Raw genomic sequence first — 20,176 nt, 5'->3', positions numbered from 1 at the left:
CCTTCAGAAACCTACAATTTCGTTTCTTGAGCCCAGCTAAACTTTGTGGCTGCAACAGCATGATTGTCATTCTACACTGTGTTCTTATAAGAATGTGGGAAGAAAAATATTCGCATGGTGACAGGGAAAATTAAGATAGAATGACAAGGTTAAATTCCGGTCTGTTTACTAGTTCTTGGTTAAAGATACTGTACTGTGGTTTTCTTCTGTATGATTTCTTCATGTCAGACAAATGAACATCTTCAGAGAATATTCTCCTTTCTAGACACTCTTCAGAAAATTACTGTTCTAAGTTTCAAATACTACTGTTGGAATACATCTAGAAAGTTTTTTAAGTATAATAAAACTGTTATTCCCTCTGCACTCTTAGACTGCTGCCTTATGTTTTTAACTGTCTTTTGGTACAACCGTGATTATTTATTCTTTCACTTTTCTAAAATGTCTCTTTTTTTAATTGTTCTTTTTCTTTTACACTTTAACTTGGCTTTCCTTATGCTTCTGACCAGAATTCTCTGCTACTTTTCCAAACTCAAAAGTGTCTGCAAAGGATTACAAAGTCTCTGGGATTGTATCACTTATGTGTTATAGTAATAGAAAATAAAGGAAAGTGCACTGTTAGAATAAACCCAGCACTTAAATCGTCATGTAGCACTCTTCTTTGGTAGGTCCCAAAGTCGTTAATTCACATCTGTGACAGTTCCACTGAAACCACAGAGGCAGAGAGATAAGTGAATTCTGCAAGGTCATCAGGCCAGTTAATGTCTGACCCGGGAACATGAGTGAACAGGAGCAAGATTTACACAGCAGTAACTGTCTCAGAACCTGTGGAGCAAAACATCATCCTAAAAGCAGACCTGTGCAGTTTGACAAGCTGTTGCAACCACCACACAATGTCTATCTTCTCTGAAAACATAAGAGAGTTCTCCTTAACTCTGCAGCTTTGCATCCTCTACAAAAGTACTTTGCAGACAAGTTTATTGCAGAGTTTCTGTGTTTTGTCAAAGCTGTCCTTACTAACTTTTGCCATGTAGACCACACTTTGGCATTCCTACCCCACCTATTAAAGATAAATTCTATGTGAATCACGGAAATATGCTAAATATACTACAAGAGACAGTGGCAAGAGACAGAATCCTGATGAGAATGACTGAACTTCTATTCATGTTTGGGTTTGCCACTCTGTTTGTGATTTCCTGCCATGCTTCAGCTAGCAAATGCTCATTTTCAGAGTCTTTTAAGGCACATGCAAACAGTCTTAGAAAGGGGAAGAAACTGAGCTCATTAATTCAAAACTCTTTGGCTTCAGTTTTTCACAGCATAAGTTGGTGGGACAGCACAAACTACATGCAGCTTATGTTAAGCAGATTGCTTATTGCATTATGGAAAGCTACAGAGCTGTTGTGACAGCAAGAAAGAACCAAAGCAGAATTGAAAATACAAACAGGTTAAAGCAAGTGTTGCTCCTGATGCTTAAGGAATGCAACTAAAGCCAGAAGATCTCAGAGGTGGAAAGTTTTGAGACACCTGTTGGCAACTGTATTGAAGCTTCTGATCCTGGGAGATAACCACTGCTAACAGCACCCATTATGTTTTGTAGAAGGGATGTGCATTTGTTACCGGATGGATTTTGAAACACAACTGAGGGGTCATCAGGCAATGATGGAAGTTTAATAGGCTCTTGTTTTAGCAGCTGAGAGTCACAGTTACATATATGCCAGCATTGGTGGGCTATCTTTATTGATGGACAGTTTAAACATCCTGAACCTGCATTGGTTTCGGTGGTCTAAAAAAAAGACAAAAATAACAATTATTTAAACTATTCCACATGGCAATGTTTTGATAAAATTATATCTTCTAAAAAGAAGATAGTCTTATTTCTGTCTTTCAGTGGAAGTAAAATGGGAACAATTTCTCTTTGTAATTGAAGTGGAAGTTGTAGGTGTGCACTACTATTAAGCAGAAGTCAGAGATAGTACTGAGACAGGCTCAGACAAGTCGATTGTAAAAAATCTGGCACAGCAGTAGCTGAGGGAGCCTTTGGGACTTCTGTGTTATAAAAATAATTGTTGCATTAAAAAGGTAATCTTTTTTTTGTTTTGTAATTCATCTTCACTCCATTGAAGTCAGTATAGATGTAGGTATATGCAAGTGGAAGTTTTGTCACCTACAGAGTAAGGTTACACATTTTCTGAGAATCTGGTCTTTGAAATCTGGTGTTTGTATCTAATGTGATTTTGGGGGGAGCATGATGAATGTCCAACCAGCATGTCAAATCCCATGCACTGTGTTATAGTTAATAAATATTTTAAAAAGTGTCCCTCAAAAGAATGTAAGCACATATCAGTTTAGGATATACAGTTCTAATGCTTATTTAGTGCATGTTTAAATAAGTAGCAGTAGTGGTGGCTTTGTTTCTTCTGTATGACAAAAGCACAAAAGTACAAGATGCAGCAATGTTACCCACTATGAAAATTGGCTTTTATTTTCAATGCATTTTCAAATTCAGAATCTCATTTTCAAATTAATGAAGCTAAAGAACTAAGAATCTTTTCTTACCATGTACTTGGTTACATTTTTTTTATTTGAAAAAAGTAGTGCCCTTCCACTGAGAAGATGAACATTCAGAATCAAGTATATTATCTGGTTATCAAGCATGCATTTGAGGATTTTTATTCCTATGTTCTCTGCAAAATCTGCAGCTAATAATGAGAGAGTAGAGATTCTAGGTTATCATTGGCATCATACTCTAAATATCTGATGATGGCTTAGGTCAACTAGAGCTAACTGATTGGTTGACAGTGTTGGGCCTTTCTGAGTTTTGACATGGCTTTGACATGTGTTGGAGATATGGTGGTAAAAAAAATCAAAGTCAACTTGGTTTACCTCTGTGGCTACCTTTGCAATTGCAGAGCTGGTAGTTAGGGATTACCAAAGTAGCGTTCCTGTCAATCATCACTGGTGTCAGCTCTAAATCTCCAGTTTTAATAGGTGTGGTGTTGTGAAGAATACTGGTCCTGCATACTCTAACTTTGCATGGGGATTGTTCACAAGATTAATAAGGTAGGGTCAGAGGCAAGATACACATCTGCACATTCTTCATTGCCCTTAGACCAAGCCTGAAATATACCTATCTTTAGAAGTTACTAAGTAGTTAATTTTTCTCTGACCATTTGGCTGGGACTGGCAAAAAGTGCTCTGCTTAGCATAATATCTGTGGCTACCTAATCAGGATTAATGCTTTCTTTAGCTGAAAACCTGTTATTTGGAATTCTTCTGCTTATGCTTACAAAATTGTGTCTTGCCTTTTGGTCTAATCAGAAGCATGTCATTTGGAAGACTGGTGTAGATATTGCTGCACAAAATAAAACAAATCTTGCGAATGTAAGACCTGAAACAACAATACAATGAATGAAATATTTCACCACTATGGTATCTGGATGATATCATCCTAAATGTTTCAGGAATAGGGATTCCTTTTCATGAGGAAACATTTTCTTGTTGTCATCTCAGAGCCTTTTTTGGAAGGGTCTGACAGTAAGGCCCTTCTGATCCCCAGTCCTTAAAATTATGAACCCTCACAGAGAAATCAGTCTTATCATATGCTTTACTTCAGAGATACAAAGACAAAGCAGAAAAGTTGTTAAGTGATTTGTACTGAGAGAAGGAATAAATCCACAGCATTAAAATTTTGAAGAAGTCAGGACAAAATAAGTTGGTTCATTTTTAATTAATTTCCTAAGCTTATGAGAGACCTTTACAGCAAAATACATAATATTTAGCAGTAGTTCCTGACATAAGCCTCAACATTAAACTTATGAATGTTTATTTTGCTTGTTCTGTGATACATATTTTACACTTTGTCCCCCAATTCCATGTGCTACTGGAATCTGTGAGTCAGATTTTGCAGGTGAGGCCGCATGTTTGTGATGCTAAGAATTTTCTGACTTTTCTAGGTGCAGAAACTAAAATACTATTGCTTTTAGCAACAGGTTCTTTATAGGACCACCACCCTGCTTAAAGTTTGGAACTGCTTCCTTCTCTATGACATTAACACAATCCGAAACAAAAGCTCTTGTTAAAATTATAATACTCCCTCTGGTTCAAGGTCTCACTGGCAGCCTCAACCAAGAAGATGAAGAGCCTCCTTGATTGTATGCAGCAGTCTGTAAAGAGCTTTAACGTTCAGAGTCTTGGTGCTCTGCTAAGCTTGGGTGGTATGAACAGTTAAGCAGAGATGGGTTTGTCTCCCAAACATTCCCCCACACCCAGTTGGTCTGGGACATCTCTAATCAGTGATAACTTTGGGTTAGTGTTGCTCAATTCTAGCAGCCCTGGAGGAAAAAAAAGTATTCAGATGGTAATTGAGCAGTGACAGCTGGCAGTAGATGGGCCAGGTCATGAATTGTGTTGGTCCTTTTGGAATTAATTATTCAGTCCAGCTTTTCTTCTTTTCCCCTTTATTTAAAGTAATAAATGTTTAAGTAAACACAAAAGAAACAAATATTTGGCAGATGTGCTAGTCAATAGTGATGTGAGTGCTTGGTCTGAAAATATACAAAAATCAGTTACATGTTTAGTAAAATATTTTTGAGTCCCTATTTTTATTATTAGCAGAAGACCAGAGCAGTACTAAAGAAATTAAATAACATCTTTGTTATATTAATGATGGAAATTACTCACAGACAAGAAAACTAGGATTTTTCATTTTTTCAATCAAACTGAGATCTATTAGGAAATGATGTGTTGAGTATAACATGCATATAAAGGCATATGCATGGCAGCATATAAAGGCCTCCAACAACTTTGCAAATTCTTGATAAAGTTGTTTAAAATTATATAGCACAAGAAGCTCAGAAAATGTCTGTATATAACATGCCCTGTTTTTTAATGTCCTGCTTAGAAGACCTCAGAATGGTAGAAGCTGAAGGATATGCATGTTAGTTGTTTCCTGGAAACTAGGTGCATTCTGTTCTTTCTGTTTCAGAGCTCAAAACTGCAAGTCACACAATTTCAAATCACCAGATCCAACAGTTCTAACACAACTGTGTGAGTCGAAATTCTTTGTAATAGCTCCTGTCATTGTAAAGCCAGTGATGATTTTGGGCTGTTTAGTCTTTTGTTCTGGTTGCTCGGGACTGTGTCTAAGTTGGTGTTTGAATATACCCAGGGATGGAGAACCCACAAACTTTCTGGGAAACCTGTTTCAATGGTTGATTACTTTTGCAGCAGAAATGTTGCTTCCTCTCTTTAAGTAGAATGGTGGTATTTAAATATGTGTTTCTTGCCTCATGCTACCAATTAGAAGATTCTGTATACATCTTTTTTACTCCCCCCCTCATTAAGTATTTATATTTATGCATGGATAGGAGGACCTTAAACCTTCTTTCCCCCATCTGAACATTACTAGATCTGTCAGTCTTTGCTCAGATGTCATGTCAGTACATTTCCTGGCCATGAGCATGCCTGGCTTTTTCACCTGTGTGCTTTCATCCTTATAGTGGGGCTGTCTGATATAGTTGTGAGGTTTACTCAGATCATGTCTTCCAGTAAATATCCAGATTATTTCTATAGATACATATTTTCTCTGAATTAAGATTGCATTTCTTGCTAGGGAAATATCCAAGGGAAGCTATAATATTGGTTAGTTTCTTCCAGATAGGTAACAGCTCCTTCTCTAGGGCCTGTGTAGCAGTGCAGAGAAGAGAGGGAAAGGTTGGAAGCCAAAACCTCTTAACTGTGGAATATCTTTTAGTTCATTTTGTGAGACCTAAAATGGGGATAAGATTCATTTGATTTGAGCAGTGAAAATAGCAATGTATAGTGACAGAAAGAAAATATGGTGAAATCACCATATTTGCTGTTTTAGAGACGGAGCTCAGGAGGTATAGACAGGTCTTTTATGTACCCAAAATCAATAAAATAAAACTCCTTAGCACCAATAACAGTAACACTAAGAAGCAGACATTCTTTATTCAGTTGGATTACATGAGGCGATATCTCCTCCAAAATACCTTGCATGCTGAGTGCAGAAAAAGCTCCTGTTTATATACTATATTTTACATACATATTAATAGATTTTCCCTGGAAAAAACTATACTTATGATAATAATTTTAGCAAAGTCATTACCTTACATTCCCTTCCCTCTGTGCATGATTTCTATCCTGGGAGACTGGTGATCCCTGGTGGTGGGCAACCCCAAAGTCTCACCTGATTGCCTGGTGAACTGGTAAAAGCTTGCACAGTTGGGCTGGTTGCTTTCCAGACATTCTTCCTATAGAATCAGCATTGTGGGGTTCCACAGGTCAGTGGTTTTTAAGAATATGCACTTACTGGGTGCAAACAATTCTTCACCTGGCAACAGTTTCATGATGAAGGGGAACTGTATTTGTTACCCTCTAGCTTTGCATTACTCTTGGGAGATGACCAGATTCCTCAGGAGTGCTCTGGATTCAGTGATAAGATGTCTCAGACTCACCAAAACTATGTTTGATCATAGTACTGGTTATTTTTTTTCTTTATAGAATATTTATTTACATAAAATCTCCTGTCAGATTTGGACATTTTTATCTGTGAGAAAGGTGAAAGCAAAGAAACCTTGGAACAGAAGCTGAGCTTGGCAAAGAGATTTAGCATTGCCATTTCCCTTTGTGAATGAAATACTGATCTGCTTCTGTGGCCACCTATGATAATACTGTTTTAATATTCTTATGAATATATGGACCAAATCTATGCAGTGTTTTTCATAATAAACTAACATTTACTCATTTTAATATAAGCTTAACAACAAATATGTTACATTATAGACAGTTAAATTAATTCTATAATATTATAAAATGGAAATTATTTCTTTTATATTAAATAAGTGATCATCTAGGAAAAAGAATAATTTCATTCTATTCAGAACTCACCCCCTAGTGTGTATGTTTTATGTCATTCCTAAAGTGAAAAGTAATCCAGTGTAAGTGGTCTTCGGGGGTAGCACAGCTGAATGGCTCTCTGGTGGACAGCTTTCTGGTTTGCTTCTAAGATGCAGTAGTGGTTCTTCCTGATCTATAAGAAATAACTTTCGCTTTGTAGTGTTTTTCCTGCAAAGTGAATGTTGGATAATGTTATTTTGAGGGTTAGGCTCCAACTTAAGCATTTTAAGGCAAGCTTCTCCTGGGGCTCTATGATGTTTTTGAAGGCTTGGTATGTAAAGTGAGAGAGAGTAGCCCATTTCAACTTGTTCCCCCTCTAGATAGATATATTAATATTCAGTTCTATATGATCAGAATCTTCTTTAAAATCAAAAGAGAGAGTAAGGACAGGAATCAGGCTCAAGATCATATGTTTATGGATTACATGCAGAAGATGTATTTGAGACAGTAACAAGGAACCTTTGACAACATCATTGCTGTGGCTGTCAAGTGGCTGAAGAAGTCTTTGCCCTCTAATACTGCTCATCTCCTAATTTTGTATTACAAACTCCTTGTTAATGTTAAAAATGCAGAAGTTAGAACTTAACTGGTTTTGTACTGATAGGATTTAGTTTTCCATTACATTAGTGACTTTCTAGAAGAGGATTTTGTATGATAACTCTTTTGTTGCACAAGACTTCATTTTTTAAGTTCTAAGGACTTTTATTGGCACAAAAAATTGGTTAGACTGCCAGATATTTGTACACACCAAACAGTCACTGAACACAATACAGATGGTAATAACTTTTTGCTAATGTGAAAAGAATGTTTTATTTAAAATCTGGAAAGATTACTGAAACTGACTGATCTACTACTCCTCTGAAGGAAGTGTAGACAAGAAACTAGTTACTGAAATGGTAAAAGACTAGGTATTTCTAGTGGCCCCGTGAATTTCTATTCAATCATCAATAGCACTAGTTGTTTTATTTTGTTTGTACTTATCCCCTATTAATTTATAGTAGTGACCAAATGGGCTAAATTCTCAAGCCATTCAGCCCTGTAATTTGAGTTATGGCTGGTGCTCAGTTTCATTTGATGGTAAAATCAGAAGCAGATGTGGATATTTGTGTCGAAGAAACAGGTCCTCAGGATCCTTTAAAGTTACTAGTACCATTTAGAAGGCTTTTAAACTGTATTTATTGAAGAACCTGACAATTTATGAAGGGACTGCAAAAACTTGTTATGAAAAAAAGTTATCTTTAAGTAGATAAAGTCCATGAAGTTGACAGGGGCTGATGAACAATCTTTGTGTGTATGTACAAGTTTAGGGGTTAAACAGGTTTGGGGGTTGAACAAATATTTTGAAATATATGAACTTTCTGTTTAGGGAAAAAAAACAACTTTCAAAACAGCTTTCTGGAGAGGGACGGAAAGAGAGGTTTCTCAGAATAGAGGGATGTAAGTCAGGGTGAGAGAAAACAAAAATTATGTGAAATGCCGCACAAATATTGCAGAGTAGCGGAATGGGGACTGATACTCGGATTGTCAGCAGCTCTGACAGGATGGTGGCCTGTCCTCTTGTCCTCACTAAAAGAAACAAAATACTAAGTGGACCAACAGACATACACAAATTATTTCAAAATAGACTTTTGTCTTCTCTCCCACCTCTTCCTTGCCCCCCTCCATGTTGAATGTTTCTTTCCCTCCCTTGTTGTTTTCCTCTGTTTTTATACAGCAGGGATTCTGCGTCTAAAGTCACAGCTGCAAGACATGAGGGCCAAGCTGGTCAGTTGCTTTGTTTTGTTTTGATTTCTACGGGCAATATGTAGCAATCTTGTCTGTTTGTCTGTCTGTTTCTCTACTCAGATTCCCTAGTGCCTGAATATTCAAGTCTTATGGGTAGCAGGAAGATATCTTCATGCTCTCCTACCTGTTGGCTCAATTCATGTCTGTGTGACTGAAGTGCTGTCCTGAAGAGGTGGTTGCCCTTTGAAATTCTGAGGACAGAAAAGATACTGGCTCTTGCCTTATCTGAGGGTTGTGTAGCTAAGGCACATTTTTCCCTCAAAAATAGTCATTTGCTCCTCAAAGATGGTCTTTTACTGTTGCTTTCCTCTTACTCAAACACACGCCTTTTAAAAGGTTTTGCTAAGCAATTTTTCATGGGACCAGGAACTTTCTTGATTACATGAAAAGTCATGGAGGGTTTGTGTTTCAGAACTTTCAGAGGGCATTTGTAGCAGTCTAATTTTGTAAAATAAAAATCCCTGTTTATTTGCTAGTCAGAATTAAATAGTCCTAAGATATCTGTAGTCCTGTCTAGACTACTGGGGCTCAAGCTCATTTGTTCACTGGCCACGCAGACAGGCTATGTATCTGTGTTTAAGGAAACGCAGAAGTTTGGCTGCTGCTGATTATGATCATTAACTGCTGGAGAACCAGGGCAATGTGGAATGCTGTCCACTTCCTTCATCCGCAAAGTGTGTTTTGCCATCCTTCCAAAATTAAGCTTTGTTCCCCTTTCTGTACATATTATGCCACAAACACGAGTTGAAATAATATTCTGCTAGAGCAATCTGCCTGTAGATGACATCTTCAGAGAATTGCATTGGCAATCTCCATTATGTGTCCTAACCCTGTGTAAGTTGTGGTTTCTTCCTCAGTTACACACATTCCACAACTTGCCTGTATTTGGGGCATATTTTTCCACCTTTATTATCTGATTTGCTGATTGAAAGTTCTTTTTTCAAGGCTCAGAGATGCTACAGTTGCCAAAACCAAGTGAGTATAGATGGAACATATGTTTTCCTTGTCTTGTTTTTCAAGAAAGGGCCATTTTAACTGAAATAACTTTAGACAAACATCCTGAGTTGAGAATATCAGCCTGAATACTTAAGAAGTTGGATAGAAGTTTAAGTTGTTTATATTCTGCTTTAAAATAGCACAGTTAATGGTAAATATGTTAATTATAGATGTTAATTATAAATAATGTTACCGTCTCTGCTTGCAGTCACTTGTATTAGAGCGTCACTTTCAGAATGCATTTTGAAATTAGGCATTTGTACATTTTTCCTACTGTTTGCCTTCATGTTGCCCTTTGTCTTGTCTTTTTCTTCCTGATTCTTTTCATTCTAGTTTCCCACTTCATTCTGGTTTTCCACTTGTAACTTAAGAAATATGAGGAATAATAAGTTTGATTTGTGAAGGGTATATTTGACTGCAAGAGAATCTGGTTTCACTCCCTTTGGGTTTTGCAAACAAGTAGTAATAAAATCAAGCCAAACAGCAAAATATTGCTTGGCTGTCTCTCAGACCACAGCGCCAATGGTATGTGCTTTGAATTATGGTGTGTGTGCCTATTTTTTCATAGTATCTACCTGAAATCAGAGAACTAACAAATCAAAATCCAAGTGTCCTAAAATGTGGCCTGGCTTACTGAGAAGGGGTATAAAAACTCTGCAAGTTATTTAGGCTGGCCTAGCTAACAAGCTTTTGGATGAGCTGAAAGCCAGATGATTTTACTTCATAAGACTTACATAAAGATTTTGTAATAAAACAGCTCTACTTGGTTGATCTCCGGTTTTGGAATTTGTGCTTGTTAAGAGTGTCTTAATCACATTTACCTACTTGTCATACCATGACATCTTTTAGAGTATCATTCAAAGGTCTATTAAATGTGGTCTTTTGCATTAATTGTAGCATGGTACAATCTATTATTGAAATAAACATGGTCATAATATGCCTGCTGCCAAACTGGAAGTCTGCATTTAATTCTTTCTATGTAAGTTCCCAGAGGATGGAGAAAATATATCTTCACAATCCCCTGCTTTAGGGTTGTGGACAGCACCTGGCCATGATTAGGAAGACTAGTGCATTGTCAGACTGGAAGACTAAAATGTGCAGGAATCTGTGGGGCATGTTCTTACTCAGGCAGTTCTGAGCAGTATCACACATGCTTTGTGTGAAGTACTAGGAAGAGCGAGCAGCAGAGTAGAAGGAACTACAGGTGTTTTTGAGGCCACGATGGACAATCTAAAGTGATCTTGGCAAACTGTTGTAAGGGAGGAAAGCATCGTTCAACAGGGACAAATAGGGAATTTTATGCTGGGTTTAAAATAACCAACAGTCTAAATACTTGTTAGGAGAAGCCTTAGAGTAAATCAGCAGTAGGGTTTATAGTTTAGTGGATCAAAACATAATATCACATTAAAATATGTTAGATTGTACTTTGGGTCTTGCACTAGATTTTTAATGTTTGTAGTACCTATTTACACTTCAGACTGAACAAAGTCATTTAAGCTCTGGTCAGAATCATTGTGAATCTGATGCACGGATGACTTAATCAATCAGCATAAAAAGTGTCTTATTTCTTATCCTGTCATGATTTCTGTACTTGTGTAAACTGTGACTACCTAAAGTGTGACTCGATCGTTGGCCTCGTTCAACCACAGGCTCTACATGCTGATGTTTGACTTTTGTTATAGTGGGTGATCTTGCAAAGGCCTTATTAGCTGTATGATTCAAATGAAAGGAGTTACATAATGGAGGAAGTAGTGTACTGATCAACCACTGTTAACCTTTCACTAAGGTGTGCAATTTCATTTTCTCTTCCAGCAAATATTACGGCATGCCCGTGGAAATGCTACAAAAGTGATATTTCTCATTACTGATGGCTATTCCAATGGGGGAGACCCAAGACCCATTGCAGCATCCTTGCGTGAACTTGGAGTGGAAATCTTCACCTTTGGCATATGGCAGGGGAATATCCGAGAACTGAATGATATGGCATCCCACCCAAAAGAAGATCACTGTTATCTTCTTCACAGTTTTACTGAGTTTGAAGCTCTGGCACGCAGAGCTCTTCATGAAGGTATTCATGTCCTAACCTCAAAAATCTACAGGGAGCAGAGAGGTCTGAATAGAAAGCTCTCCAGTACTGTCTTGCATTTACACTTCATGTAGTGTTGATTCCCTTTTTATTTTTCTTATACTTTCTATCAGAGGTCTTTCTCCCTCAGTTAAAAGGATGAACTTTATTTGGCTTAACTCATCACCAACAGTATGTGAGAAAAATTCTCCTCACTGATGTGTATACACACTTACATCCATTCAGCTCTTCATTTTGTCTGTGAAGAGCAGACTGTGATCTTGGCCCAATGTATCTTGTGCTTGAACAGGTGAACCTTGTAGTCGGGTACAAGAGGCACCTAGTGTATGCTTTAGAACTAGACTTAATGCCTTTAGGGTGTCTCACACAGCAACAACAGCCTGTTCAGAACCAATCTAGATCCCTCTGTGTAAGAGACAGTACAGTTTGTGTTTATGACCTTATACACACAGTAAAACTGGAAAGAGAAAGAGGTGGAAAGAGAGTTTGGACTGTGATTCCTTTTTAAATCTGCTATATCCTAAAATAAAAGTCCTTTCTGAAATATAGGTTAGGTTTAGACAGGCAAGTGAGAACACACAACTAAACATTTGTTTGTCAATGCTGCTTGATTGAGGCGTAGAACAGGCATCAGACTAGCCATCTGAATTTATTTGCTATAATTTTTAAAAACATGCTACTTTAAATAACAGTGGTTAAATATGGTTTTCTGCTGCTTTGTTGCCAACCTGTTTGTTCCTGGTAAGGTTGGATTGGTCTATGTGAATGTGCCGAAGTGTTTTAGTTTATAATATGACCAAATGGTTTTACGTGCCATGACCAAATGTTCTTCTGATGCCAAATATGGCATCCACCAAAGCTGGGAAAAGCTGTCTCAACAGCTTCTGTTGGGAGTGAGACTGCATTCTGGCAGTGTTAGGCTCAAATGAGGAGAAAACCTGAGTGTACAGTGGATTTCAGTGAGCCCTTTTCTGGAATAAGGACGCCAATCTTTTGCATGTTGAGCATAGCAAGGCTCTGCTTCATACTGCCATCTCTCCTACTTAGAACTGGAGCCTAGGGTTTTTAACAAATGTTTCACTGATGGTATTATGTGAGACTGTGGCATTACTTTTGGGTTTTTTTGAGTTTTTTTTTTTTAATTATTGTTAATAAATTTATACTATTTCAGACCTGCCCTCTGGCAGCTATATCCAAGAAGATATATCGCATTGTTCATATCTCTGCGAGGCAAATGAAAACTGCTGTGACATCATGGCAAGCTGTAAATGTGGCACTCACACTGGCCAGTTTGAATGTATCTGTGAAAAAGGATACTATGGGAAAGGACTACAACATGAGTGTACAGGTGAGTCTCATGTCTCAGTATCTGGGATTCTCTGCATGCTCTCAATGCATGGATAATCTATCTGAGAGCTGAAAGAACTTTTTGGGATTATGGCTATGAACCTGGATCAGAATGCATCCAAGGCTGCTGGAAAACTCTCTGCCTGAAGACATAGAATAGCTCTAGCAGTAAAATTCAGCTCATACCTTGTCATCAGCAATAGCTCGAAGAGATGCACAGAAAAGAGGTAAGAATAGGGCAAATATTCTGACAAAGTAAAACTTTCCTGAAACACAGCACACCGGAAATTTGTGACTATGAATTTACCAAGTCTGAGGTAATTCCTTTTACTCTCAAGTGCTCATAGTACATTTTTACCTCATTAGTTTTGCTGATCATATTTTGAGCTTCCATAAAGACTTCTTTTTGAAGAGGGGCTATATATGTGGATCTTTGCAGGATAAATTCTGGGTGAAACTTACAATCATGGAAATGTGTTTTAATTCTCCCATGATGACTTCCAGTTACCACAGAGAAAGAAAACATTTGAATCACTAAACAGAGACTGGTCATTGTGACATTTTGCTAATACTGGTTTTGTTACTACTTTTTGGACAAGCCCTTTTACTTGTATGCATTCAAAGTATGGTTAAAAAACAACAGTTTACACTTCTATACAGAAGTTGATCTGTAAAGTTGTATTACTCTCCCTGCCAATTATCACATTGCAATTCTCCTTGTGCCTCTGGAATACCTTTCCTTTTTTCAGTATATAACCAGGAATTCATTGTGTTTTGAAAGCACCATGAGTATGCAGTTAGGAATCTGTATCAGCACTGGCACAGTGGATCAGAATTGTATTTTATGTAAGTGGTTGCAGCTCCCTTTTGTGCTCGATTAACTCTAAACAAATATGCTATTCCATTTTACTTATTTTCAGTTCTAATACTAATTTATTTAAGACAAAACCACATTTTCATAATATTTTTCCTTTTGTTTTCCTTCCAATTTTTCCAATTAGTTTTCCTTCACTTTGAGTGCCATAGTAAGATATTGAACAAAATACATACAACATTTCTGCCTTTATCAGTAGTTTATGTCATTAAATATTGTTTTGAGCTATTCCTAAAGCGAGCAGGACTATAATTTTAGAGTTGCCCTTTCTTCATGAAAGGGTCTTTTGACAGGGTAAGCATACCTTTCAAGTGCCACCAAAAATGGTGAAAGTCAGATTTCTTAAAATGGGCACTTTGCAGCTGCCGACTAAAGTTTCATTTTTGCTTCCTTGGTAGGTGCTTCTGAAATAAATTTGTGGAAGGGTCCAGTATTAGATACACTGCAAGTAAGCTGATGATTGCAGCCATCTGCTGTGTATGTGATGGTAGTTGAAGTTGCATACATGTATTTTAGGGAGAATTTGACCTAAGTAACTCAAACCTTTTATTTATCTGTGTTCTGTTCAACTCTTGTATTTTTCAAGATGGACATAAAAATAAAAGACAATATGTGTTCTTTAAAGGAATAAGAGCCTATTTTGAAATCTTTTATTCTGAAAAGGATTCTAGCTTTTTTTTAACATTTCAAATTGGAGCATAGTTGTGGATTTGTAAAGCATAAGGAATCTTAAGAATGCATCTTAACTTTTCCTCACTCTATAATGTGCAGGAGGATTTGTGGCAAGTTTACAGTGACAGGACTTCAATTTTAGTTAGACTATTTTTAGGAGTTTTTTGGCAAAACTTGAAGATACTCCACTAGCCTATGTTTCCCTAATACATTAAGGCTTTTTTAAAAGAATTTGAATTAAGAGGGAAATTGCTTTTCTGTGTAGCATCTGTTGGTTTTGCTATTGTGTTTATTTTCTATGATTATTTTCTGTATTCTCTGCTTTTCATTACACAACCTTACTGTTGTTTATGGTTTTAAATGTGAGGCATCAGAATAACACTTAAAAATCCTTACAGTTTTTTACTTTCATAATTACCAGGAAACACCCTAGAAATCTTCTGTAAAATAAAATAGGAGCCACGTGCTTTGTGCTGAAAAGCAGAAATTCAGTGTCCCACTCCCGTTCTTTGTAGTATTGTTCATAATGTGCCACTAAAGGAAGTACAGACTGACTGTTCTCTGCTTTAAAAAGCAAACCAAACAAAACTTCTTTGCCCTCACTGGGCCCACACTGGGAACTTCATGTGTCCAGATATCTGTGATACCTGTGATAACGGTGGCAAAGGAAGGGAGTGATAGTTAAAATGGAGGCAGGACTGTAACCAGTACCCGAGTACTGCAGAGTACCTGAGCACCTCATCTTCAGTAACTCTTTACTTTTTCTTCTCCTTATTTTCCTTTATTACAAATATTGAGGTTCAAACTAGAGACAACCGAAGAAAAACACAGAGGGCAGCAAAAATAAATCTTGTGATTTTTCATTAGGACTCTATTTATTTAATCAATAAATGGTGAGTTGTTTAAATCAACTGCACCTTTCATAGGAGAGTAAGAAAAATATTCAGATCTCCACTGGTATCTTCTCTCTCTCTTACAGGATTAGAATATATGTCTTTGACATGCCATTTTCACAATTTTTTTGAGTAAGACTCTCCTTAGAAAGTTTTGTTTTATGTGGTCTCTTGGGTTGGATGACATTCTATGTTCAAGATGATGCAACTGAAGATAGTACCCGTCATGTTCACTGCATCAGTTACTCCTAAGCACAGCCACAGTTATTGAGGAGGTTAGGAAACTGTTGTCTTACAACCAGTAGTTTCTTTTGTCTAACATGTAGACCCCATTTTTTGCAGATCAAGGTATCCATAACGATGATGTGCAGCTCACAGGGCAGAACAAATAACATAATTCCTTGTTCTCTAGTCTGGTTATTCATTCTTTTGTTTATATTTAGCTCACTGCTTGGGTATAATTATTGAATTCCACCATCTGCATGAATATTTAATAGCTTGCCTAGGCTTTTATTTAGGAATATGCAGCATATCAGTGATCATATGCACAGCTACTAGGGCAGCAGTCTTGGCTTCAAAACACCACATGGATTAGATTTCTAAAGAGCCTTTCCAACGAAACATGAAAACATGTGAAAACTTCACTTTTTTTTTTAACAAATATAAATTCAGAACACATTACTGAAAAGACTTTAAACTGAGGGTATATAGGTCCAGCAAGGGAGGGAGGATTCACATTTTGTGGTTTCTTGGACTGTGGACCTAATTTTCATCTGAACATTTTTTCCATGAGATTTTCTGGATTGTTCCTATTGAGAATGCAAAACCAAACCTGATGTTCATAAATCGGATATCATTCTAGTTAGAAAAAAAAATTTAGTTTTATATACCACTAGCAGTTCTTTCCTTAGTCACACAGGAAGAACATTAATTTTCTTGGTTCTTTCCTTAGTCACACACAAAGAACATTAATTCCAGTGGTGAGTCCAATCATCTAGTCAAAGTAAATATTTCTCCTGCCATGCTGTCTCCTTCCTCGCTTCCTTTTGACAGGAGCTTCCACTCCCCAGAAGCTGAATCACCCTTTCTCATTATTTCTCTATGGGAGGTATTTCTTTAGCTACCCTGGAGGAGTTACTGACTAAATGAAGCTTTGCCAACCATCTTGGGACTTGACAGATGGTACTTGGAAATTTTCAGTAAGTTTTTGAGATTACTCCAATTCCCAAGGTTTCCAGAGTTAACACATACAACAACATATGCTTTACTCTTCAGTGGGTGCCTTCCATGGATGTGGAGGAGAACCACCACTCTGAGATTCTGACATACAGAGAGGGAAAAGAAAGCAAGAAAGGAAGTGTGAAAAAAGAGTGTAGAAAATGTCTTCAAGCATAGTAAGATCTTGAGCTAAATGTGCCTGATTAATCTGAAGGTTTGAATTAATTCATGGAACTGCAGATTTTCAAGCCCTTAGAACTAATTTTCATGCAGTCTCACAAAGTAGTGCTATTTTATGCTTTCATTCATTGATTCTGCATCTTAAAATTGGGTGGGAGTTTGTTTTGATTCCTCTCTCCTCCTTTGCTTTTAATTTCTAAATCAGAAAAATACTCTTGATTTCTAACTTAGCTGTCACTAAAAGAGGGCTCCTTTCAATGCAGCCATTGAAAACTGAGAAATTGAAAAGGGGACATTGCTTGGAAGAAAGTGTCAAATGGCTGCTCATGTGGTATTTTGTGTCATGTAACCCTGCAGATCTTGATATACCAAAACAAGAAAGCAAATAAAAATTATAGAACGGATGATTTCATATAGCTTGGATTACAGCTATGCAAGGAAGTTGGAATGTATGTGCTTAATAAAGAAAGAATGAAATTCTTTCAAAGCCTGAACAGTTTGGAAAGACTTAGGAGTTAGACTCACCTGCTGTAGAGACAGAAAAGCCTTACTGGAGAGACCTTTCTCTGTGAACAACATCTGTAAAAAACCTGTGATTCACCTCTTTTACTGAACAGCTCTTTAATCATGATCCCATTTCTGTAATGCTATAGGGGGATGAGATACGTTTGTATCCTTCATTATTTGTAATTAAGTTTTCTTTTGTTACACAGTGACTTTCAATCTGGGATAATACACAGAGGTTCTATTGTGACTATGCAGTATCAAAATGCCTGGCTGTCATGAGAAGGGAGCTAAACCAAGAGGAAGGATGCAAAATGCCTGTAACTAAGTCATGCTGAATTGATGCCTAATTAATACTGGCAAAAATATTCCTTGCTGCCATTCTGTGTATTTTTTTCCTGTTTCTTATAAATCTTGTGACTGTTTATGGGTAAGAGTTTCAGGAAACATCATGATGGTTAAATACAAAAGAAATGTAAATGTGTTTTTCTAGTGAGGGTAGTATAACATCATGATGGATGAGTACAGGAGAAACATAAACCATTTTTCCAGTGGTTTTCCACTGAGGGTACTGGAAGACAAGTGGATGAGAAAGGTGGATATAAAAAATGAATGCTATGGACATGGCTATGTGTTAATACTTTCCCCTGCAGCCCTCTGGAGTTACAAGGCTAGCCCAGATCTGAGAGAGTTTTGGGGAAAAATATTACAGGGTTAGGGCAAAAGATTCCAAAAGAGGCTCTTACCCCTGATGTGGTCCAAGATGTTTATTCCATAGGAGGAAGAGGGAAAGAGGGGGAAAGAGAGGGAGCGGGCAAGAGCATGGGCAAGAGAGGAAAGAGAGTGAACAATGCAGGGGCAGGGCATTATCTACTCTCCTGTTCAGGAAGGGACAATTGGCTCCCAGCCAAGTGGGTCCAGAAAGGAAGGAAGGGTTAAACTAACATGGTAACAGCTACAGGGGTCTCTGGTTGGGGGGAAACCATTCCCCAGAGCAATGCAACAACTATGGAAGTTTAGCAGGTTAATTATCTTTTTAAAAGTCTTTTTAAGTCTTAAAACAATAATGTAAAGACATTAATAATTATTGGTTTAGTGAAAACTGAAGAAAATGGCTTTTACAAGTGTTTTATGTGCAAAATAAATACATCCAGAAGCATGCAGACATGCTACTCCAGATTTTTGGCATTTAAATCTGCTTTCTTAAAAATTAGGCCCATGAAGCCCAGTATTGTGTGCTTTGCTTCTGGAAATGAGGTAGATGTCCTCCTACCTCTCTGTATAGAAAGTAAAGCAAAGCTGAGGGAAGAACTTAATTGTACACTGCAAGATTTTTTGAAATGTAGCACACAGTAGAAATAAATTCCTTTGGTTTGAAAATTTCAAAGTATATTGTCAGCATATTCTTCATCTCAGGAGAGGCTTTTGATAGGGTTTTTGTTGGGGCTTTTTTGAGGGGGGGGGTTGGGTTTTTTGGGGGTTTTTTGGGTTTGTATTTTTTTGTTTAGTTTTGTTTTGGTTTTGTTTTGTATGAATGATTGATAGAGATGAAGATTGCTGCATGATCCTAAGGTAGCTTTGCTGTTATTTTAGATGACTTTTGACCAAAGTAATTTGTTGCCCACCTGTACAAGCTGCTTTATGAAGATGAGGCATTTCTGGCAGTGAATTTAAATCCAGATTTAGTACATCACAAAAACTGTTTAACAAACTATAAAGTCAGACATTGAGCTCTCAATAAAAAAAAAAAAAAAAAAAAAAAAAAAAAAAAAAAAAAAAAAAACACCACCAAAATGTGAGTTTTGGCATCTAACCCCAGGGACTTTGCCTGCAAAACTGTAAAAAAAAAAAAAAAAAAAAAAAAAGGTGCTTTTCTTAATCAGTTTGGTACACATTTTTCACATAAATAAATGGCACACGAAGCTGCTGGTGAGTTTTCACCATATCCATAGTTTTGACAAGCTTGTTGAAGTGGATAAGTGCATTTCCACTAGTATCAGTGAGATCTGGATTCTTTGGAATGGAGTGATTCTTTGCCTTGTGTATCAACTATATAAATCTTCTGTCCCAACATGATAGCTAATATGGGTAACAATGCTTCTATGGTATATTTTTTTTCTACCTCTGTACCATGTAGATTGTTTCCCTTGTATTTTAAACTCAACTGTGGCAGAAAAAGAAAACCCAGAAGCTAAAAAAATCCAAAACAAAACCAACAAAAAATTTTCTCTGCATTTCTGCACCATTCCTGAGGAATTTCTTTAACAAATGAAGTTGAAGGTAAAAATCCAGATTCAATTTTGACATATACAGGCCAGAAAAACAGAAGTGTAATTTTACACCTGTACAAAAATATCCATCCTTTCCATCTAGATGTTATCTGAGGCTTTAGAAAATAAGTCTCTATGCTAAATAAGGCTCTTTCCTATTAAGTCGAGAACTGTTTCTGCAATACATTTGTTGGAATATTAGAATATGAGGTACAACTTACTCTTTTTTCCTTATCTTCAAAGTGACATGTCTTGGTCACCTCAGAATGTCAGGAAAATAAAGCCTCCAGAACATATGTGCAATTTGAGGAGAAAAAGACCAACCATTTGGAGGACTTGAGAGATGCAGAAGCCATACTCTGTGTCACCTCACAAATTAAAAGCAGACAACTTAGCATTCTATAAGCTTTTTACTAGTGTAGAGAAGAAAATA

At 37.0% G+C, this 20,176-nt stretch overlaps 2 protein-coding genes across 2 annotated transcripts in view; one reads left to right on the top strand and one right to left on the bottom strand.

Moving 5' to 3' along the window:
• ECPAS (Ecm29 proteasome adaptor and scaffold) overlaps positions 1-20,176 on the bottom strand; it is a 424,259-nt gene that overhangs the window by 145,574 nt on the left and 258,509 nt on the right. The gene's annotated exons all lie outside the window — the stretch shown is intronic.
• Positions 1-20,176, top strand: part of SVEP1 (sushi, von Willebrand factor type A, EGF and pentraxin domain containing 1) — a 118,306-nt gene that overhangs the window by 1,697 nt on the left and 96,433 nt on the right. Inside the window, exons 2-3 of the mRNA XM_068176581.1 lie at positions 11,512-11,767; positions 12,957-13,133. Of these exons, the coding sequence (XP_068032682.1) occupies positions 11,512-11,767; positions 12,957-13,133 (433 nt within the window). The remainder of the gene's footprint in view (positions 1-11,511; positions 11,768-12,956; positions 13,134-20,176) is intronic.

This window comes from Anomalospiza imberbis, chromosome Z, assembly GCF_031753505.1.
Source record: "Anomalospiza imberbis isolate Cuckoo-Finch-1a 21T00152 chromosome Z, ASM3175350v1, whole genome shotgun sequence".
Classification (NCBI taxonomy): Eukaryota; Metazoa; Chordata; class Aves; order Passeriformes; family Viduidae; genus Anomalospiza; species Anomalospiza imberbis.
Note: the sequence above shows the minus strand (reverse complement) of the source record. Positions and strands in the feature narration are given on the sequence as shown.